The 25,044-nt window shown below is 37.3% G+C and overlaps 1 protein-coding gene across 1 annotated transcript; it reads left to right on the plus strand.

Annotated features, from left to right (window-relative positions):
* The first annotated feature begins 259 nt into the window (after positions 1–259).
* On the plus strand, positions 260–24,504 carry LOC127796704 (uncharacterized). Its single transcript, XM_052329008.1, has 2 exons — positions 260–778; positions 24,192–24,504. The coding sequence occupies exons 1-2, from the start codon at positions 408–410 to the stop codon at positions 24,295–24,297; spliced, it is 477 nt and encodes a 158-aa protein (XP_052184968.1). The 5' UTR covers positions 260–407; the 3' UTR covers positions 24,298–24,504.
* Positions 24,505–25,044: the final 540 nt, after the last annotated feature.

Raw genomic sequence — 25,044 nt, forward strand, 5'->3', positions numbered from 1 at the left:
TACCTTGGAATTGCTTATTTTATAATATATCATATTTAAATTTTTACTATCAAATTTTTCTTCATATTTTTTTTCTTATTTTACTAGACAAGCTCATCATTATTTTTTTTTGAATATAACACACTCGGTCGTATTATTATAGATAACTTTAGCTTTAATTTTATTTTTTTTATAATTATACATTATAGTATTAACTAATAATTACTTTATAATTAAAATTTGGGTATTTATAGATTGATAAAAACCTAACAACGAAATATACGGAGGAAGCACAATCAACAATGGCACGGGAAGGTGAAGGTCAGGTCCTTTGTATGTTCTGTTGAACTGAACGCCCCCTGAATTTGGAGGCTGAAGCCACTGCTTCTCACTTCTCTTCCCGGCACTCTCCAAAATTGAGCAGCAAAATGTCCATTTCCATCTCACCTTATCTTCTTCCCCCGTCTCCCTCCATTTTTGCCTCCTCGGGGCGCCCTTCAATTTTCCCCAAATCCTTCTCCCGCCCCCACCTCCTTCAATCTTATTCGTCCTCGCCCCGTAAAACCCTGGTCTTCTCCAGCTCCTCCGAGGAAGCGGAGCTCTCAGCGACCCAAGACGAGTGGCTCAAGAGCCTCCCCGAAAGGAACAAGCCCCTCTACTCTCACAGCCTTCCCTGTGTAGAGGCCTGGTTGAAGCAATTAGGGTTTTATCAGAGCCAAGACGACCGCGCCGTTTGGTTCATTGAGAAGCCCGATTGGCACGCTCAGTTATCTCTCGATGTTACCGACCTCTATATAAGGTTCGCTAATGGTCACAATTTGGATTTTTTGGGTTTAATTTGATGTTTTTCAATTTGGATATCTGTGACTTTTTTTGTTGGGGGAATTGGTTGATGGCACATGGATAATTTTGTCAGCGTTGGATACTCGGTGATTTCTGGCAGGTTAGGATCCCAAGTTAGTAGATTGATGGTTCCAGTTCCGTGTCTCAGGAAGTTAGGTTTTGTGGCAACACAACCACCAAGATATTAAAATTTTACTTGCTATGCAGAATTTTCTATTAAAATAGGGTATAACCTGTCCAAACAGATTAAAATGGGTTTTGTGCATACGGCCAAATATATGTTCAATTCCACTGGAGATGGAAAATGAAAAAAATGAAGAAAGGTTATCATAAAGATTTTATTTTTATCCAAGATTCTTCAGTTACTAATTTGTGGATGTCCAATAAGCTTTATAGGAAGATTAACAGTTATCCAGAAGGTTTGGTTATTAAAAAACGTGGTTAATTTTTTTTTTTTGGCTTTCTTTATGATGCGGTCACTAATATTCAAGACTCGATCCAAGGTTGACCCGGCTCAAATTAGAACAGTAACCGGTTGGAATGCTAGTGCTACAGTAGAACTCCATAAGTTTTAGGATTTGAGATTTTTTAAGATTTTTATTTCTATTCTACTTCATATATTTTAGGATTTTAATTCTATTTCATATTTAATTAGGGTTTTATTTCTATTAGAATTCTAGTTAGATTTTATTTACAAATATTAGACGGATTTGGATTAGTCAAGCACTATAAATATGCCTAGAACTTAGAGTTTGCAATCAGTTTTTCTTAATACAAATTTTGGTAACCTATTTGAATTTTCTTAGCAAAACAGTTTTGTTTTTGCGTCTTTTTGAAAGCTAAGTTTTGGCCATTGAAGTTTGTTCTTTCAAGAATTTATTTTGGTGTGTTTTTTTTTACACATGCGCTGCACGCTGCATTAAGTGGATGCGGTCACTAATATTCAACATCCGGTCCAAGGCTGACTTGGCCCAAATCAGAACAATAACTGGTCGGAACAGTAGCGCTATAGTAGAAATCCAAAAGTTTTAGGATTTTTACTTCTATTCTACTTCATATGTTTTAGAATTTTAATTCTATTTCATATTCGATTAAGGTTTTATTTTTATTAGGATTCTAGTTGAATTTTATTTACAAATATTAGATGGATTTGGATTAGCTAAACACTATAAATATGCCTAGAACCTAAAGTTTGTAATAAGTTTTTCTCAATACAAATTTTGACAACCTATTTGGGTTTTCTTAGCAAAACAATCTTATTTTTGCGTCTTCTTGAGAGCCAAACTTTAACCATCGAAGTTTGTTTTTTTAAGAGTTTATTTTGGTGTGTTTTTTCACACGTATTACACGCTGCGTCAGGTGGTATTAGAGCGGTTAATCAATCAATTAGATGGTCAATCTTGAAAGTAACAGTAGCAACCAGCCTTGTGACGGTGATCGGGGGCTGTCGCGATTTGGAGAGCAATAGAAGAACAATGGGAAATAACTCATACAATGCAGCAATAATTGGAGCAAATCCGCAACCAATTGGGCATTTTACAACGAGTTAATGATAATCGGAACCGGACTAATGGCGTGAATCAAGCCGGCTATGTTAAACAGGGAAGACTAGCCATTAATCTTGTCCTCGTTAATCGTAGAAGACCAATGATGGATGATAGTGACAATAAGGATGATTTTGGTTGTATGATAGCCAACCCTAATGATAAAGGGGTTAGGAGAAATGCGCAACAACACAACCATTGGAGAAATGATGAGTATAGACTAAATAATGACTTTTTGGTGAGGTTGGAGCTTGATCTCAAATATTATGTTGTCCCAGCAACCTCAACGTTTGCAAACTCAGGTTTAGTTTATGCTGCTAACATGACAGAAACTCCAAGGTTATTGACTCATATTGGGGTATTTTCTAGTCCTGAGAGCTCAGACATTGCTTCGCAATTCAAGGACGGTGGTGTTTCTTCTTATCGGCTTGTGACTATAAAGGAGATGGAGGCCATGATAGCAAATCCCTCTACAGTTTATTTAGGCTCTAACATGGTTGAATCGAAGGCAATAGGAACATATTCACCTTTGCGATTGCAAAAGCAAGATGGTCATAGGGGTCTCTTTATGGATAGGGGTGTTGGATCTCCCAAGCTAGTTAACTCGGGTAGTGCAACTGCTCTTGGTATTAATCTGAAATTAGATTTCGAAACTAAGAATGTTGTAGTAGCTGTTGTTATAGCTGATCAAGTGCTTGGACCAAAGGAGGATTCAAGCATTAATATTTTAAGTGATGGAGAGACTTTTGGTAGTCATGGAATAAGCCTCTATTTGAAACGGTTGCAAAAGAATGCTTCTCCAAGCAAGAAAAATCTACGGATGAAGTCAGAAGCTGTTGAGGAGTCAAAATCAAGAAAACTGATGAGAGGAGAAGAACTTGTGATAAGATCTACCAAATTAGAGAAGCGCTCAAGATGGAATGTTCAATGTCCTCAATCTAACAGATATAATACAGTGAAGGCAGAGGGCAACAAACATGGCAATGGTTGGACCCATGCCAACGAAGATAGGGCTAAGAGGGGGAGGAATGTCTTTGCTCATGTTCCCTTAACAGAAAAGTTTAAGGGTTTTGAACGAGGGACTGTTCCAGTTGTTCATGTTGTGGGTGGCCTCCACGATACTATGTAGCCTTTGATCCTTATAATGAGTCAGGGTTTGGGTATTTCCAAACATTCAATGCGGCTAATCTCTTTTTGTACTTGCCAGACATGGAGTTGTCCTACCCGGATCAAAATTCGAGGTCGAATTTTTTCTCAAGTGGAGGTGAATGATGGGGTCACTAATATTCAAGATCCGGTCCAAGGCTGACCCAGCTCAAATCAGAACAATAACCGGTCGGAACAATAGCGCTACAGCAAAACTCCATAAGTTTTAGGATTTTAGATTTTTTAGGATTTTTAGTTCTATTCTACTTAATATGTTTTAGGATTTTAATTCTATTTCATATTTGATTAGAGTTTTATTTCTATTAAGATTTTAGTTGAATTTTATTTATAAATATTAGATGGATTTGGATTAGCAAAACATTATAAATATGTCTAGAATCTAGAGTTTGTAATTAGTTTTTCTCAATACAAATTTTGGCAACTTATTTGGGTTTTCTAGCAAAACAGTCTTGTTTTTGCATCTTCTTAAGAGCCAAGCTTCGGTTATTGAAGTTTGTTATTTCAAGGGTTTATTTTGGTGTGTTTTTTTACACATGTGCTACACGTTGCGTCACTTTAGCCGTTGGTCTTGTTTCTTGTTTTATTGTAGTGGTATTTATTTAGGGAGGAGGGCTGTTATGTTGGATCATAGCTACCAAGAACGTGGTACGTTTTGGTGTATTATAGGGTATGCTAAAATGCTAATTTTGTGGTATGGAGGGGTAGGCTGAATTGGTTCGTTATTTTTTAGCACGGTACATTTTATGGTTGTACAGGGATTGAAATTTATTGGATTGATACTTTGCTATTATAGAAGCTGGTTTGTTTGTCTTGTTTTGAATTCCTTTCTATGTTCTTGTACAACTCATGCATTGAACATTTGGTTGTCATTCTATAGAGTCTTGGCTTTATGAAATTCATATTTCATTCATAGGAATTAATTCAATCAAAAGTTACAAAACAAAAACTACATTTATAAAACAAGAGAACTAAATAGCATAAGCCTTTAATTTTGTATTTCATTTTTCCTTCTCCTTTCTTGTCTTTATATTGAAGAATCATACACAAATGAGGTCATGTTCGAATTGTTTTAATGTTTGAATGAAATCATATTTTGAGTTTAAGTTTCTTCTCTAGTTTTAAATTGTTTTAACTGAGTTGTTACCCGGCTTGGGATCCCCATTCTTGGGGATATGGACTGTGCTCCTTGTGATCTAGGGCTGGAAACAATTTGTGATCTGAAATGTGTGATCTGCATCGTGTTTCAAGGGGCAAGGAGCAAACCTGGTAACCATGTGTCAGATATCATGGTTTGATCACGTCCTCAATAGCCCTGGGATGGAGAAATTGCAACATGTCAAGCCTTAATTATATTAGGTGGAGTCAGCTACAGGGATTTAGCTAACCAATCATCTGATGGGATAGAAAAAACTGTGACTGAAAATTTTGGCCTCATTTGTTTTCTATTTTTTCTTCTCATTTCAATTGCTATATATTTATTTGTTTAGTTAGAGCCTATTTCCAAATGATAGAGCACTATACTCCGCTCTGTGAGTGTTGAGCTGCAGTCAGTCATTATGGCTGTGGAAAACCCATTTTTCTGTTTTTGCTTGATTTTCCCAACAAGTAATGCTAATTTCTATATTTGCACTTAAAATTATATCTCATTATATTTATTTCCTTATCCTCCATCATCCCATTAAAAGATAAAATTAGAAATGAAGTTATTCGTAATAAGATAGGAGTAGTGCCAATAGAGGAGAAAATGAGAGAGACTAGACTAAGATGGTTTGGTCATGTGAGAAGGAGACCAAGAGACGCTCCTGTGAGGAGAGTTGATGAAATGGAACAATTAATCAAAAAAAGAGGTAGAGGCAGACCTAAGAAGACTTTGGGGGAGACATTAAAGTTTGATATGAAGTGTATGGATCTTAATGAAGATATGACAAAAGATAGAAATACATAAAAGTCTAGAATTCATGTAGCCGACCCCACATAGTGGGATAAAGGCTGGATATGTTGTTGTTGTATCCTCCATCATCCCATTGATGCAGAACCAAGAACAAGAACAATAACAAGAACCAAGAACACTCAATGGAGAAAAACTCAAATTAATTTCAATTCAATCATCAACATCCTCAAAGACGAATCAGGAACCAATTACATGTACAGAGACTTGTATCTGTATTCTTATTTGAATGTATAGATATGGGAGAGAATTTTGCAAGAGTTTCGATCAATGCTCTCATGGCTGGCATTTTCTAGGGCTGATTTGAATTGAGGTTCGTTTCATCCAACCAAAACCCTAGAAGAGAGGAAGTTCCAAGGCATAATTCCCTGCTCTTCCGGTGTGTTGTTGCCTTTGAAAATCAGGATTTTTTACATTTACACCCACAAATTTTCATGAATTCCCCTTTGAGTCCCTTGATAATAGTTAAGACAACTAATTAGAGTTTAGCACCAAATGTTGTCTAGATTGAACCTAATTGAGATGTAATATCAAAATTAAATATTGAATTAATAAACCAAGTCCTTACGTCACACGTTCCAATGTTCAAACAATTTAAGCAAATTAAACAATTCAGCGGAAATTTTTCTAAAGAATGTCTTCTTTCCTTTCCTTCTGATGTGCTTGAATCACCTAGCACATTTGAATATGTCGAAATTAAGTGATGAACCACTTAGTGACACTCCCAAAATGGTTGTCATGTATATGATAAAGTATGCATAACTTCCTATACCTGTAATGACAAATGCGGTTGTTATCATTGTTTATTGTTTATCAACTAAGCCACATCATTTGGTTCAAGGTGAAGCACTAATCAACCATTGATAACAATGTACCCCTTCATTTATCCGCCAAGTCATAAAAGATGATGATATGGCCATATATGCATGAATAACACTTAAAATGGGTTTTAATGCAATAATCATAAATTTCCACATCATACTTTAAAATGGATAAGTTTCGAGGCTATATTGCAATTTGTGCAAATTTAAGTATGTAAATTGCAATGTGCTGGTGCAATTTGATTGAAATTTAAGGGCATATGCATAATATAACAAACATACAGGGTGTAAGTGCAATAACCCAAAAGTTTTAGGGCAGAAGAGTCACCTTCAAAACTTCAAGAAGTTAAAGAATTTCACATTGCCCCCTTGTCTTTCCTGACTGCCGTGTTTGCTGCTGGCCAGCCTCTGACCACCCTGATTCGCTGCCACCAGTGCTGGGAACCATTGCCAGACCTTGCCATTGACTGCCTTTGCACCACTGTGAGTCGCTGCAGCCCCCGCTTCACTGGAAATGATGCCGCCATAGCAGAAACCGCCACTGCTGCTTCTCACTGTTGACTACCAGTTCACTGAAACTGTTTTTCTGGCCACCCAAACACCTCCAAACCTCTTCCTTCCTCTCCCTCTTGCTCATTATTTTCTTTCTGTGCTTCAAAATTGAGGCTAAGTCTCTCCTTTTATGGCAAAAATATTTCCAAACTCTCAAACTTGCCATTCTGGTCAAACCCAAAGGGCAATTTTGTCATGTACAATTAAAATTATCAATTTTAGAATTCGTTGCCTATCCAACTTCATTCAAAATTTGGGTCCTTCCATCCTCCCTCTCTATTTGCAAATACAAACTCTTTACTACAGCTCTTAAGCTCTCTTGGTTTGAGAATTCATAGTTACATGAACTTGGTTTGCATTTAGGTATGAGGCCCGCTACTTAGCTAGGCATGCATTCATGGGGGGTAGGATTAGTTGGTAGGTTAGTTTGGTTCATGGTTCACTTTGAATAATGTACTTGTACACTTTTTAAAGTTTAAAGGAAAATTTTTGTTATATTCATAAGATATTGCAATTAAAAAAAGGTTCAACTTAATAAAAAGCAAGTCTTCAATAACACAAAACCATAACAGTAGGACCAGAAACAGGGGAAAAAAACAACCTAAATGCTAACGTAACAAATTTAAAGCTAATAGTTATCTCAAAAGTTTAATGATAAGGTGAATTTCTTTCATCTGTCAATGATTTTTGAGTTTTAGACTCTTGAATTTGTACTATCAAGTCACTTTGAAATTTTATATTTGGGATCACCATTTTCAGCAATCCAAGTCGCATGGCTCCCTGTTTTAATATTTGTTTGTCCCTCGATCATATAGGCTCGATCTGGAACGCAGTTTCGGGGGCGAGGGGGTGGTGCCACGAAATGTGTAACTATGGTTTGAGTAGAGACAGAAAGTGAACACCAAGGAAGAAAGGGGTTGGCATCAATGACATTTTGCTAAAAGTGTAGGTGGTGTTGTCTTTGTGTTTCAATTTTCAATTTTGAATTTTGAATTTATTTTCAATTTTTTGTTTTGAGATTTTTGAAAATATATTCTTTTTGTCATTTTGAAAAATTATTTCTCAAAACAAAAAATTGGAAAACGCGTTTACTTTAGAATTTTGAGAAAAATTATTTTATAATATTTCATTCAATGAACAGTCTAAACTAGCCAAAACCGGTTGGTGTCCATCGCCGGCCGAAGATTCCCACGATTAGAGCCTATTATTAGAAACGCCAAGCCAATGGGGTTAACATACAAAAAAATGGGCCAAATTTAACGGCTGGATTTTCATAGATCTTATTTTTAATTTTCGGCCAAAACTGAAAAACGCACTGTCAATCGCCACTGGCCATTGCGATCGGTGCTTTTCGGCAATTAGAGGCAACCACCCGACACCCTCATCCCTATCGACCAACATACCAAAAAACCAACTAAATCCAACGGTCGAATCTCTATAGATCTAAGCTTAAACTTTCGGCTAAACCTAACACCCGTATAAATGCACTGGCAATCGCCACTGTGGTCAGTGGTGATTAGAGGCAACCACCTAACACCCAAAAACCAATATCACCATTGACCAACATACCTAAAAATTAGCAAGATCCAACGGTCTAATCTCTATAGATCTAAGCTTAAACCTTTAGCTAAACACAAAATTAGTGATTTATAAAAGTTGCTGGTCGCAATGCAAGGGGAGCGGTAGATGGTGGCTCGTGACGATGATGGAGGTGGCTGGCATGATCGACGATCGAGTCTTGAGAAGGAAGAGAAAAGAAGAGAGAAGGAAGAGAAAGACAAAAGGTTGCCGTGCGAGATTGGGATGCTCGATTGGTCGAAAGGCTGTTTTGTTTTGGCATTTTGGGTTTCATTTACAAATTTTTTTCTTGTTTTTTAAAATGCATTTTTGAAAACAGTAAAATAAACACATTTTTATTGTTTTGGAAAACTAAAAATTGAAAATGACTTGAAAACAACAAAAAAAACAGTCTCGTAGCATTTGGTGTTGTGTGTAGATAGAGATTGATGAAGAAATGGAGGATTAGATTGCACTCACCTTCATGGACCTTGACTATAGGTCTTTGATTTCACACATAGTTGAGCTCACCTTTTGCGTTATGTTTTAATGTTTTTAAAATTTGTCCATAGGTGCATTATTTTACTTTAATAGTACCATTATATTGTTTCAATTTGTCAATAGTAGTATTATGTTGTATTAAATATTTTTCCTGAGTTTTGTTTGAATTTAGAAAAAATGTTTGTGTATATATATTATAGTTAAAATGATGGTAAGTTTTGGAAAAAAAGAAAAAGATTTAATTTCTATTCTTTTTTTTTTTTGTGTGGGAAAGATTTTACTTTTCTTTTTAACATTTTTATTTTAAGCCATTGTGATGAAGATTATAGAGATCAATATTTCGAGAAACAATATTTTAGGTTTAAAAGTAGAAATTAATATTGTTTATTGTTTTATTAGTTTCTTTATTGTAATTTGTTTCCTAAGTTTCTTTTAATTTCTTTTATTTCCTAAAATACTAATTAGATAGGGATTGCCTTTATAATCTTAATTAGATTATACCAAGGAGTCCTAGTTAGAGTTGGTTTCTGTAAAGCAGAGAAAGAAAACCCTTGCTGTTAATATGTATATACCATACATTAAACTCATAGACTATACACCTATATATATACAAATACAATGGGCCATGGGCTCTAACATAAGATTAACCTAGGTTTACTATATAAATATAACTATATAACTCAACACTCCCCCTCAAGCTGAAACATATATATCATATGCACCAAGCTTGCTGCAAATATACTCAATTTGAAGACTCCTGAGAGACTTAGTGAAGACATCTGCTAACTGGTCATTGGAATTGACAAAATCTATGGTAATACAGCCAAATAAAATCTTCTCTCGGATGAAGTGACAATCTATCTCGATATGTTTGGTCCTCTCATGAAAGACTGGATTAGAAACAATATGTAATGCAGCTTGATTGTCGCAAATTAATCTCATCTGTGATATCTCCCCAAACTTGAGCTCCTGAAGAATTTGTTTTAACCAGATAAATTCACACGTTGCCAAGGCCATAGCACGATATTTTGCTTCTGCACTTGACTTGCAACAACATCCTGCTTCTTACTTTTCCAAGATACTAGGTTTCCTCCAACCAGAACACAATATCCTAAAGTAGACTGTCTATCAAAGGGAGAACCTATCCAATCAACATCAAAATATCTGACTACTTGAGTATGACCTTTGTCCTCATACAATAGTCCTTTACCTGGAGCTCCCTTAATATACTTGAGAATCCGGACTATCACATGCTAGTGGCTATTGCAAGGAGACTGTAAAAACTGACTAACAACACTGACTGAGAAAGAAATGTTTGAGCGAGTGATAGTGAGATAATTAAGTTTTCCAACTAGTCTGCAATATCTCGCAGGATCAGCAAGAGGCTTCCCCTGTCCTGGTAAGAGATTTACATTAGGGTCCATAGGAGAATCTATAGGTTTACAATTACGCATCTTAGTTTCTTTCAGAATGTCTAACACATACTTTTGTTCGTTGAGAGATAACAACACCAGAACTAGACTGAGCAACTTCTATGCCAATAAAGTATTTAAGTAACCCCAGTCCTTAGTTTAGAAATAATAGAAAATATGTTTCTTCAACTGAACAATATCATCCTGATCATCTCCTGTAATATCAATATTATCCACATAGACAACCAAGTATATACACCTCCCCTGTGATTTGTGTTTATAAAAAATCGAATGATCAGACTCACTACGAGTCATACCAAAGTCTTGAATGACAGCACTGAAGCGACCAAACCAGGCTCGAGGAGATTGCTTCAACCCATATAGTGAGCGACGAAGTTTACAAACCAGCATAAACTCCCCTTGAGCAACAAACTCATGAGGTTACTCCATATAAATCTCCTCCTGAAGCTCACCATGTAAGAAGGCATTCTTAATGTCCAACTAATACAATGGCCAGTGGCGCATAACAGCTATAGAGAGAAACAAACGCACAGAGGACATCTTAGCAATAGGGGAAAAGGTGTCACCATAGTCAAGACCATAAACCTGAGTATATGCCTTGGCACAACCAAACGGGCCTTAAGGTGATCAACTTGCCCATCAGGACCTACCTTGATAGTATAGATCCACTGACAGCCGACAAGAGATTTCCCTGGGGGTAAAGGAACCAAATCCCAAATACCATTGGAATGCAAAACAATCATCTCATCCACCATTGCTTGTTGCCACCTCGGATTAGAAAGTGCCTCACTAACAGTCTTAGGTATTGAAATGGAGGATAAGGAAGACACAAAAGCACAAAAAGGAGACAAGAGATGGTGATAACTAAGAAAATTATAAATAGGGTGAGGATTGCGAGAAGAACGGGTACCTTTCCGAAGGGCAATAGGAAGCAGATCCTCAGAAGGTAGGATCACAGCAGGTGAAGAGACTGGAGCAGGATGTGAGACAGCAGGAGTCGCTGAAGTAGGTGGAGACATGGGAGAAGGCACAGGAACAACATCTCCACCGGGAGGAGACCGAGACTGATGATGCCGATGATAAACCTGCAATGGGGTAGAAGAAGGAACAGGGAGAATAGGAGCAGGAGGACTTGCGGGAAGAGGGATTGCCTCAGAAATGAGTTGACACTCGGAACGAGGCGAAGAGTAGAAAGGAGATGACTTAAAGAAGGTAACATCCGCCTAAAGAAAATAGCGGCGGGTGTCAGGAGAATAACACCGATAACCCTTCTGAAGGCGAGAGTAACCAAGAAAAATGCACTTGATGGACCGAGTAGACAATTTATATTGACTTGGAGACAGGTTATGGACAAAGCAGGTGCAACCAAAGACACGGGAAGGAAGAATATATAATGGTTGATCAAGAAACAAGAGAGAGTGAGGAATCTGGTGTTGAAGAACCGAGAAGGGCATCCTATTAATGAGATAGCAAGCAGTGATGACAACTTCAGCCCAAAAGCGAAAGGGGACATGATGATGTAGAAGAAGTCATCCGAAGTAGTATTTTAGTATAGAACAGAGGCATTCTGGGACGACTACATGCGCATCTAGTGCAGTGGCTTGGAATCTAGCTGCCTTGACCATCTTCTGAAGTTCTAAATATTCTACAAATCAAAGGCTGTAAGGGCGGATTGCTCTACATTCAGCCACACCACAGTGACCCCCGGAGCTATCTTCTTCAAGTAGCGTCATTCAGAACCAACCTAGGAGGAGTATGAACTCAAAATAGAAATAATAATGTGTTATTCTTCCATAACATAACGGGGTGGGGTTGCGCGCGAGCCGAGTGATGTAGGTGCACAAGAGTACTTCGTGCCACAACCATCTCTTTTTTATAGGTTCTACGGTCTGATGCTTGTTGCTTCATCTGGGAGAAAAGAATCATAGATATGCTAGTCATTAGAAGGAAGAATTGCTATAAAAAGATTCCTCGTGTATCATCTCAAATGTCTATTTTTTTGCTCAGCAACCCCATTCTGCTGTGGTGTATATGCACAAGACAATTGATGCAAGATCCCCTGAGAAGACATAAAGGTAGTAAAGGGAATAGAAAAATAATCTCAAGGGCATTGTCACTGCGCAATACTTGAACAGAGGTATGAAATTGCGTTTTGATTTCAGCACAAAAGGATTCAAAAATTGAGAATAAGTCAGAACGATTTTTCATTAAATATAACCATGTGCAACGAGAATAATCGTTAATAAATGTTACAAAATATTGAAAACCCAAAACAGACACGACACGAGTAGGACCTTGGACATCAGAATTAACTAAAGCAAATGGGGACACAACCCGATTATTGACATGCTTTGGAAAAGAAGTGCAATGCTGTTTTCCAAGTTGACAAGACTCGCAATGAAAAGATGACAAACTAGACAAATTGGGGACCATCTTTTGAAACTTAGCCAAACTAGGATGTCCAAACGATTGTGGAGAAGAGCAGAAGACTCAGTTACTGAGCAAGCAACATGAGATGTAGGAAGGTTGAGATGATAGAGACCCTGCAACTCATATTCGATGCCAATCATCTGTCCTGTATTGCGATCCTGGATAGTAACAGAATGATCATCAAAGGTGATAGAACAATTTAAGGCACGCACAAGTTTATTAATAGAGACAAGATTAAAGGGACAATGAGAAAGATAAATGACAGAATCTAAAGGCAGAGAAGGTAAGGGTTTGGTAGTGCCAACAGCTTTAGCAATCGCTTTGGACCCATTGACTAATGTTACAGAAGGTAAAGAAATAGAATTAATAAAATGAGAGAACAAATGGGGATTACCAAAGATATGGTTAGAAGCACTTGAGTCTAGGACCCATGGTCTTAAAGAGGATGACTGAGCAAGACAGGTAATGGAATTACTAGAGTGGGCGATAGAAGCAACTATGAGGATTGCTGGGATGTCTTATACTTGAGATACTCATCATAGTCAGCCCCAGTGAGAAGGATAGATTGCGGTGGATGACCATCAAATGACTCAGATCGAGAACCATTAGCATGAGCAACATTAACATGAGGAGGGCGACCATGCAACTTATAACACTGTTCCTTAGTTTGCCCCGATTACCACGATCTCCTCCCTGTTCGCCACTACTCTGAACCTGTGAAGTCATAATTGAATGATTACCTATAAAAAAGGGAGGCACTATAGGAACATATGAAACCCGAAGAAGACGAGAATACACTTCATCCATAGTAGGTATAGTAGGACTAGCAAGAATCTGATCACGAACAGGAGCAAGCTTAGGACCAATGGCAGCAAGAGTACCCACTATGAAGAACTTATCCCGCTGAGCTAGATCCTCTGCAACAGTCTTGCAAGTAGGTAACAAGAAGTTAAATTCAGCTTTAATAGAGGTCATCTAACCAAGAAAATTAGGAAGAGTCAGACCATGTTGTCGTAAACTGAGCAGATTAGACACCACTAAATATATGCGTTGAATGTCATTAGTGTATCTCGCCTTGGCCTGAGCCCACAATTCACAGCACGTTGTATAGTTAGTATAGATCGGATGAAGAGAAGGATCAATTAACTACCACAAAAGACTGCACAACAGAGCATCAGCTCTCTGCCACTTAGTTTTATCTATGGTCACATTTTCGGCTTTGGTAGTTAGATGATCCTGTAAACCTTGACCCATACACCATAGTTCAATTGCCTTGGACCAAGAGACATAATTGGAATTGCCCATCAATTTCTCAGTAGCAATAGCTGGAGAGGGAGACAGAATACTAGAGAAAGAGCTAGATTTACTGGCACCCGCCATGTTGGACAAAAGGGAGCTCTACAAGATCAACAAATTTGAAACAAAAGGGGTTAAATAAGACAAAAAGAAAGGTTGGATGATCCAACACAGAGAATGAAGCGTGGAGGTGCACTGGAGCGATGATAGACAGTGGATGCTGGTGACGGGCAACGGCGGATGGCAGTGGATGGCAACGAAACCATCGGGATTGGGATGGACTGAAGGAGGTGAGTCCAATGGTGAAGACGACGTTGCAATCGGAGCACTGAAGAGAGAGATCGGAGCAAAAACGTCTCCATGAACAGTGCGAGAGAGGCGGCCCGTGGCTGTGACAACGGCGATGGGCCTCCAGGGGTCGACAGATCGGAGGCCAACGAACGCAACGGTGGTGGCTGTGTGCGTGATTGGTGGCTGGACAGTGAAGAACCGCTGTAGACCAGTAGCGCAAGCGGCAGGAACACAGTGGGCGACGATGGCGGTGGCACGGCAGGCTGCGGCGGTCGGTGGTGACGCAACCAACGGTGGTTGTCGGTGATGTGGGTGGCAGTGACGGCTAGGGTTTGTATGGTGGCGGCTAGGGTTTGTATTTTGGCTCTAATACCATGTAAAGCTTAGGAAGAAAACCCTAGCTGTTAATATGTATATACTATACATTAAACTCATAGACTATACACCTATATATGTACAAATACAACGGGCCATGGGTTCTAACATAAGATTAACCTTATGTGTACTATATAAATATAACCATATAACTCAACAGTTTCTATTTATTATTTGTCTATAAATAATCTTTTAGTGAAGTATTGAAAGACACGCTGATGAATAATATTGAATATTGCTATTAGTTTCAAGTAATCGGGATTACTCTTGTTTCATTTGGTTTGGGTTTTGCATCACATTGTTTCCTTCATAATAGCAAAAGACATGGGTTTGGATCTGCTCCAGATCCATGAGGTTCAGATCCATCAGATCCTGTCCAAATATAAGTGGAAACGGACTGGACCATCATTTGTGGGATCTGGCCTACATCTGGATCATTTACAGGCCTAACCAGGTGTCAGGCCTTAAAAGTGGTGAGATAATGGCAATAATACATCAAATACGAAGATGGCATTGACACCTGGAAAATCATTGAATGAGATGCTGACTCCTTGAAAGGAAAGTAATGGCAGTGATAGATTTCATGATTCTAGAGATTATCTTTTAATGACAATTCCAATTCCCAAAAAGAAAAATTTATTGGCGAACTTGAAGACTCGATGGATCCCTCTATGCGTGGGGTTTCAGGGACTACATCGGCTGCTGGGGTTTTTGCTGTTGTCCCTGAGAAGCAAATTTGTTCTGAAATCTACTTAAAATTGGTAAACAAGGAACATGAAGATTCTATCTTGGAAGAGGCCCAGATTATAGAGGCAAAGCATAAAAGGATTGCTGAGTTAATCATTGGTACCATGCCCTCAAAAAATCATCAGAAATTTCACTGGGGTTTTGTCCTTGAAGAAATGAAATGGATGGTGCATGATTTCACTCAGGAGCGACTTTGGAAGATCACTGCTGCTGCTAAAATCTGCCATCTAATTGCTTCTACCTCCTTGTAAAGATTAGGAACATGTGCCAGAAAAAACAAAAAAAAAAAAGTAGGTAGGATAAGATCAAAGTGGAATTCTGGACTTTAGCAAAGGAGATCAGCAAAGATCAAGAGATGCATTGTGGAAGAGATTTTTGCATGCCGTCCTGGAATATGCACCAAGATTTATAGTGTGCTTGTTTAGTGTGTTTTCTTGGCAACCTTGATTATTGAATTGGTATTGGGATATTGAGTTTTTAGTGTGTTTGTTTTCTGGTGGTTTCTGAATCAATTAAACAAAATATGCTAATTTGTGCCTAGAATAATATCTCCCAAAATATTTATTTCTATCCTCCGTTTATATGTCATCATTTTGTTTATCTCTATACCTTTCAATTATGCACCTGAACTAGTATATAACTGGTGGCAGAGCCTTTAAGAAGGTCCAACCTTGCCAGTTCCAAGTCAACATAGAAGATATTGTTTCACACGTGGTATATGCTTGCATTATGTTTGAGGTTAGGGGGCTTGTTGTCTTGTTAATTGTTAATTCACTGTTCCCTTCAAAACACATGAATGGGCTGAGACAGAACCCAAAGTTCTCAATGCAGCCATATGCAAAGACAACAGAATTATTGCCAAAGGCCACCCAGAAAAACAATCCACCAATCAAATGGTCAAAGAATACCCAATGAAGTGCCATCACAGCAATCCAGAAAAAGGAACACAAACAGGGGAAGCTTTGCCCAATACTGCAAGCCTCAAACAGGCTGCCCTGAGCTCTCTAACAGAAGATAAGGCCACTCTAAGAGCCATAAACCAACCCATCACCAACAAAGAGGGAAGGGAACAGTGAATTAACAATTAAGTTGGTGATGGGTTGGTTTATGGCCCTTAAGAGTGGGCCTCATCTTCTGTTAGAGAGCTCAGGGCAGCCTGTTTGAGGCTTGCAGTATTGGGCAAAGTTTCCCCTGTTTGTGTTCCTTTTTCTGGATTGCTATTGGGTATTCTTTGACCATTTGATTGGTGGATTGTTTTTCTGGATAGCCTTTGGCAATAATTCTGTTGTCTTTGCATAGGGCTGCATTGAGAACTTTGGGTTCTGTCTCAGCCCATTCATGTGTTTTGACTGATAATCTCTGATTGGTGGTGCTTGAAGTTGGAAATGCGGAAGTCTTCTTGCGAGGTTGGAGCATTTCCTGATTTTTTTCTCATTGATGTTTTCTGGGCTGTTTTGTTTTTAGTGGTTCACTTTTTGGAGTACAGTTGTTGCTTGGTTGTATGATGGGGGTATTTGGGGTATGATCTAGCTGTAACTTTGGTTCTTTTATAAATACTTTCATTAAAAAAAACCAAGTTAAAAGATAGGTTCTTCACCTAACAAAAAAAATAGGTTTCTATAAATTTGAATATGCTTGCAAGTTTTAAGCCATCTGAAGACAAAGCTCATCTATGACTTCAACACTTTGCTCCCCCCCCCCCCCCCCCCCCCCCCCCCCCCCAAAAAAAAAAAAAAAACATAGAGGTCACCCTTTATATCTATATATAACCCTATCATGCATGAAACCAATTCTGTTTTCACACTTTAGGGCCCGTTCAGGTGTAGAAAGCAATTTTTTCCACTTTAATTTTCTATTGAATGATTGAATCTCCTATAACTGAACAGGCCCTTAGTTTCTCTTCTTAATCTTTGCCCAATCACTCTCTCCCAAAGTTTCATGGTGTGGTTCTTTAGTTTGATTCCTATATTTTTTCCACAACTTTAAACATCTTCCTTCACCTGTCTTGCATCCTTTTTCATTTAAGGATCGCAGTAAATAATTGAATATATTACAATAATAACCACCTTTGAGATTTTCCCTAAGGCAAAAAGTACCCCTTAGGTTGAAAATTGTAGAAACCATCCCTTCCGTTAAAAACCAGTGTAAGTTGGCCATTTTATCCCTGGGTTCTTGTCGCACATAGTGTTTTTAAGAGGCTCTAAGTGCACTCAAGCATAAAGTCCTTCTAGAGATTAAGCACAGGTGCACGCTTAATTGTAACCGTTGAGAATTCATAATAGCTTGTATTAAGTGTGCTGTATAGACTAGTTGGACCTTGTATCAAGCACAAGTAGCTTGTGCATAGCAATTACAATGTTTTGGTATAAATTCTTGTAACTCTAGCTTAATAGATTTGATTAGTTATTTTCTCTCCAATTTCTCCTTTCCTCTCCTTTTTCTCTTAATTCTGTATATCATTTTTCATGGTATTAGAGCCATAGAGGGGTAAATCTGTCACATTGCAGCAGCCTATGGATCGTAATTCTAAGCTTGTTCATTGACAAGGGGACCATATGCATGATCCTAGGCTTTATAAGAGATTGGTTGGGAAGCTGAATTGTCGTAGTGACTAGACCAGATATTGCATTTGTTGTTAGTGTGGTTAGCTAGTTTTTGGATTCTCCTTGTGATGGTCATCGGTACGGTTTGGTGCATATTTTGTGATATATTAAGAGTTCACCTAGTAAAGGTTTATTATTTGAGGATAAAGTTTATGCTCATGTGACTAGTTATGCAGATGCTAATTGGGCAAGCTGTCCATTTGATAGGCGACCCACTTTTGGTTATTGTGTTTTGCTTGGAGCCAATCTGATTTCTTGGAAGAGTAAAAAGCAGCATGTTGTTGCTAGGTCTAGTGCTAAAGTTGAGCATAGAGCCATCTCATTAGCTACATGTGAGCTGATTTGGCTGAAACAACTTCTTAAGGAGCTGCAGTTTGGTGATTCAGGTTCTATGCAGTTTGTGTGTGACAATCAGGTTGCTCTTCATATTGTCTCTAATCTTGTTTTTTATGAAAGGACCAAGCATATTGAAATAGTTTGTCACTTTGTGCTAGAAAAATTAGTTTCTGGTGACATTTGTTGGAACTATGGATCAACGGCTGACGTTTTTTACTAAGGCACTCTGAGGTCTGAGGATAGAGTATATTTATTCCAAGTTAGGGGAGAGTGTTAAGAATTCATATTAGCTTGTATTAGGTGTGTTGCATAGACTAGTTGTACCTTGTACCTAGTATGGGTAGCTTGTACATAGTGTTCTGGTATAAATACTTGTAACCCTAGCCTAATTGATTTGAGTAGTTCTTTTCCCCCCAATTTCCCTTTTCCTCTCTTCTTTTTCTCTCAATTATGTATATCATTTTTTAGAAACAAAGTGCAAATGTCAGGGACAAAATAAAAAGATAATATAATAACTGCAACTAAATTACTAGATAATACTGTCAAGCAATGGTTTGAAAACAGGACCAGGGTATGAACTGGAGCAGGGAGAGGTTTAAGGTTTAATGGTCAAATCAGGGTTAGATCGTGGTTGAATTGAAATATATTTTTATTAATATATATAATAATTAAAACTATAACATAGGAATAAAAATTTAAATGATAATTGTTGAGAATGGCAAGCAAAACCTAAAATCTATTTTATCAAAAACCAAAAGCAGTTCACTCGTTTATTATTTTTTGTTGGGTGAGTAAGTGCACTCATTTAATACAAATAAAAAATTAAATTCATACTTTGCAAAAAGTCGAATTAAATTCCCTCAAGATGTGTATATAAATAAATATATGCAATACAATATTATAAAACCTAAAAATCCTAGACGTTTTTCCCTTTCCTAACAAACGTTTCCACCTTCTCTAGAAACCCTCCTGCACAGACATCATTTCATTGCCCTCCATTAGAATATATCTGTTAGATTTAGTATTTCTCATCTATCTTTATGTTTTGTACTTATCTTCCTCTTGCAAATGTATCATTTTATTGCCCTCCATTAGATTCAGTCTTCCTATCTTCCTCGTCTACTTCATCTTTCATTTGTATCTACTGCCTGTATCTGTCTTCCTCTTTGAGTTGTATCTATTTCTCTTCTCCATAAGAAATCATACATTGTTTTGCCCTTCATGTATGTGTATGTATATGAACACCTCTCTGCTCCAAATGCCTGTGGATTTGCCTCTTGAAGAGAAGATTTGCTCTCTCTCTCTCTCTCTCTCTCTCTCTCACACACACACACACACACACACACAGCCAGCTTGAAGAAGAAGATCTGATGGGGGACCTTGGCAGTTGAGCCCCACCGGTTTTGCCTGGTTGTGATTTGACTGCTGGTTCTTGACAAGGGGGGTTTAAGACTGAACCATACCACCCTGCCAGTCGGTTCATCATTGAACCGATCAGTCCAGTCTAGTTTTGAAAACATTGCTGTCAAGGCAAAAATTCATGCAAAAAGAGAACAAACTAGAGTCTTTTAATTAATTTTCAATGATTTAGTCGAGATTAAGAGAGCCATCTTCATTTTTATAGTTCTTATCATCTTCCTGATCAATGCCATCTAATTGACTTCTTCAACCAAAAATAGCCATGAACTAGAAGTTGAAGTGGGTGTTCTAGTTGTTGCCTTGCCTCCTTAGTTTGCTTCTAATATTATATCTAGACTCTTCAGCTCTAGCTGTATTAGCAACAACACCTCATGTAAAAAATAATAACCAAATACTGAATCATTCTGTTATACAACACTTAAATATATTTATATAGTAGATGGGTGTGTTTTGGTGTATTAGGGTACACAATAACAACTCATACCTTGGACCCAATCCTGCGACCCTTCTACGAGAAGCCACAAGGGACTAACTGATATATGCTGGGTGATTTTTTTTTTTTTTTTTTCAATTTTCTTTCCAAGCCTATCATGTCACCCTGGCACCAACCTTTTGGAAGCATTTTGACCTCCCATGGTCCCAAGTTAAATCTAATAACCTTTCTTTGGCTTGGAATTGTTTACGCTTTAGAGTTGCAGGGCACTCCAGTGACTCATCAGAACAGCTAGATTAAGATTCAAACGTGGTTTCTGCTATTAATAGGCTTGCCCTTTATAATAAATTATTTCTGCCTGTTTCCTCTTTTCTGCAACTAACTAACTTAGAAAAAATCCCTTATTGCTCGATATTTCCTGCAATCAATAGTGCTATAGGATGTAATCTTGAAGCACCCAAATTTTACACAACAACAAAACTACATTTCCCATAGTTATGGATACTCAAAAACTTAACAAGGTACCCAAAGTTACAAGCCTGTAAGGTTTGCATATGATTTTCTAATTTATGTATCAAAATTTAAGATGCAACCCACGTCTATGAGGTTACAAAATACCTACACCCTTGTGTTATTACTCCACATAAATATAAGAAAGGATGTTAGCATCAACCTTCCAACAAAATTTGGCCCCTTTTACTAGTATGTCCACCTGTCAATCTGCAACAATATTTTAATATATGTGGTGAGCTCCTTAGCTCAGTGAGAAACTCTTGCTTATCCTTTACAATATTTTAATATATGTATGAAAATTAGTATTCTGGCTAATACCTTGTTAGTTTGCCAGCGGTAGCTCAATATTAGTATTTCTCCCATGGTCAGTCTGAGAATGAGCTGGTAGGGGTATGACCCAAGTGATTTTGTAGCTAGCCTAAACTATATGCTTAACTGAGATGCATGTATTTGGTGTACTGGTGCGCATGACTGTGGAGTGTGATATTGGAAAAGCATGGCTTATCATAAGCATTGAGACATTTGAGGTGTGTGTATAATTGTAAACAAAAAAAAAAAAAAAAATCAAAGAAATAAATAAGCGTGCTTTGTGCTTTATCAAAAAAGAACATGCTTTTAGGGCTTCAACTACGGTTTATCATTTGTGCTTCACCTTGACAAGAAAAACACTAGAACTATGCTTTATTAATGCCATCTAATTGACTTCTTCACCCAAAACTGGCTGTGAACTAGAAGTTGAAGTGGGTGTTTCAATTGTTGCATTGCCTCCTAAATTTGCTTCTAATTTTATATCAAATACTCTTCAACGCTAGCTATATTAGCAACAACACCTCTTGTCAAACATCATGACCAAAGAGACTGAATCACTCTCTCCTACAACACTCCAATATGTTTATAAAATAGATGGGTGTGTTTTGGTGTATTAGGGTACACAATAGCAACTTCTTTTTTCTTAACAAAAAAATTGTAATCAATAAAAAGTCAAAAATAAATAAGTGTGCTTTGCACTTAACAAAAAACTTGTGCTTTATCATTTGTGCTTCACTTAGACAAGAAAAAAACACTGGAACTAGGCTTTGTGCTTCTTTTGCGCTTAAGCTCACTTAAGTGTGTTCTAGCAACATTGATCACACCCTGTCTACAAATAGTATGATTAGCCATGAGCCCCAAGCCAATACTTAAAGATTACACAGCCTAAGAATCCATCCATCTTATTACCAATGAAAATTCTCCAAAGTCTATACAGGAAATAGTAACTAAAACAATAACTACCAATCCTCAATATTTACATAACTGAAAAAACAAAAAATAAAGGGCAAAGTTCTAAATAAGCCATTGTACTTTGGTCTTGGGGCCAATATGGTCACGGTACTTTGAAAAGGGCCAAATAAGTCATTATACTTTCAAATCTGAGGCCACGATAGCCATTATGGTTGATGTCTTTTTAATGTCATCCAACAACTTTTTTTTTCTATTAACACCACCAACTCTATTCCTAATCAAAATAACTCCACAGTCACAAACGTGACTCACACTATTCCAGTTTGTATCTTTTCAAATTACAGGGGCTAATTTGGCCCCAACTTTTAAAGCACGGCTTGTTGGGCACTTTGCCCAAAATATAATATCCTTAAAGTGAGTCCACTGGTGTCCCCCAATCTGAGCCCAACTCTAGTCTTGTTGGTGTTGATCACCTAAGAGATGTTTGTTGGAGTGGTGAGCTTGTAGTCCAATGAGGGTTAAATGCATAAATAGATTATAATCCAAAATAATGGATTTCATATAAATATACCAAAACTGATTTCATTCACAAATATTCCCAATGCATTAACATGTATCAACAATATAAACTTGTATAACATGGTGTAGCAACGTATTTCATTTCAGTGTATAGAATATAATTAACCAAGGGAACCATAAAATTCCATAATCAATCATCATCAACATTATGTATCGCAGGGGGCATATATGCATAGCTGATGGACCCAACAACAAACAGGGTGGACTTGGGATTTTACCGGGGACCTACCCCCCAAGTACCTGTTGTGGTGACCAATATATACTTGTTCCTCTCTAGTTGAGAAGCTAAAATCCTTAGCGCCATATAGGTAGCCAGATTTAGCTGCCAAAGTAACCCAAGGTCTTCCCCAGTGGTCCCATAACATTTTATAACCATATGCTAACACTATAAATAAACTTTTTCTTGTTTCTCAAAAGAAATCTGAGGGGTGTACTGTGCAATTTAAAATACTTTATATACATGATTTAAATGGCAAACTCAAGTTGGGTTTAGACTCAGTTTCCTGCTGGGATCCCTAAAATAGAACCATTGTCTCATTGAGATTTATTCTTGTCATGCAACCTACTAAATTTATATTATATATGGTTGTGCATGGCACACAAAGGTATAGGGCCCGTTTGAGAGAGCTTTCAGTTTTTTTGTTTTCAATTTTCAGTTTTAATTTTTAATTTTTGTGTATAGTTTTCATTTTCTTTAAAAAAAATGAAAACCTAATATATCGTTTGATGATATTGTGTTTATTTTTGGCTTGTTATTTTTGTATTTGCCTTTTTTTTTCAAAATAATATTCCCCCTACCCCTAGTGTTGCCAAGCGATTGGAAGAGTGGCAGATGGTCCTGTTAATGGTTGGATCTAGCATCTGACTTCAACCAGATCCATGAGATCCAGTTTATTTATAAATGGATCTGGATTTGATCAAACAAATCCAAATATACTTAGTCTGGATTTGCATAGATGCAATAGGTCTCAACACTAGATCCATATCTGTTAATTTCTAATTTTTCCCACAAATATATGTAATGTTCATACATACAAATAGACATATATATACATAGATATGTATACTTCAATAGTTATTTTATAGCAATCAATGAACCACAGTATTCAATATGAACAGATTATACGACCAAATTATACGACTGTGTTACATCTTTTAAATGTAGACTATAAGTATTGATTTTTATGTATGTGTGCATGTATGTATATATACATATATATTTGGACTGATCCATTACTTGAAGGTGATACTAGCAACAATATTGGTAAATACACGAGTAGTTAAATTGGCTGGAGATGAAAGTGAAAACAAAACTGAAAGTCAACGCATGTTTTTTTTTTAAGTGTTCAAAATTTGGAAAAGTTTGGAGAACAAAAAGTTGTATCAGACAGTTTTCTGTTTTTGTTTGCAAAACTTTAAAATGAAAATAAAATACTGAAAATTAAAGTGCAATCAAACAGGCCTTCATTGGTAGAAGATTTGGAGTCCACATCCTAAATGTTTTACATAAAGAAGGATGGGAATGTCTTATCGATATATTCCTCCAATTTCTTGTGTAAATTTACTTGACAATTTAGCACTGAGATTTACATTTTAAATGCAGGTACCTGAAGAGCGGACCTGGAAACCTTGAAAAAGATGTGGAGAGGAGATTCAGTTATGCGCTGAGTAGAGAGGATATTGAAAATGCCATTCTTGGAGGACCATAAGCATAGGAGTTAGAAGTCCATTTTTGCTTGATTTCGAGAATATAGGAGTTTTATTTTGTCTCTCAATTGTACATTAGCGACTTTGCAAAAAAATTAGCTTGTTTAACGTATAGACCACCTTCCAGTAAAATATTTATTATGGTATTTGGATATTTTTTTGAACGATTAATCTTTAGAATGAGTTATATGGAAAGAGTTTCTGGCTTATGTTGATTTCTTTTTTTTCTTTTTTTCGTGGTTTAGTTATGTTGCTTGATTTTTCTTGTTGGAAACCATAGCAGCAAATGTGTCTGGAAATGACATTGTTGGGAGTCTTGAGGCCTAGCTAATGATAGGCTGGGCTTTATATATTCTTGCAAATATAGTATACAGCAAGGAATTTGATGGTTTTTAGGTTGAGTTTTCGTGTGAACTCGGGGAAAGATAAAACTGCTTCTCCGACTGGGGTTCGAAGAATGGAAATGTACAGCTAACTATTTTGTTGCTGGGTAACTGGTCCCCTCATCGGAAAGGGGTTTTCGTCTACTTCCAAAGAACCCCCCAGTAACTAAGGTAAACAACGAAGAAAAAGCACCCATTTCTATACCGGTTCTGGAAGACTAAGAAAAATGGGATGCTTTGTTAATAGGAACAGGAAAGTGTAGTGATATAAACAAGAATACTAATCCAGGCCGCAGGCACATGTAACATACGGAATACTAGAATTTCCACCTTGTAGAAGATCTAGGGGTGCTAGCTAGTGGTGCT

Source organism: Diospyros lotus, chromosome 3, assembly GCF_014633365.1.
Source record: "Diospyros lotus cultivar Yz01 chromosome 3, ASM1463336v1, whole genome shotgun sequence".
Lineage (NCBI taxonomy): Eukaryota > Viridiplantae > Streptophyta > Magnoliopsida > Ericales > Ebenaceae > Diospyros > Diospyros lotus.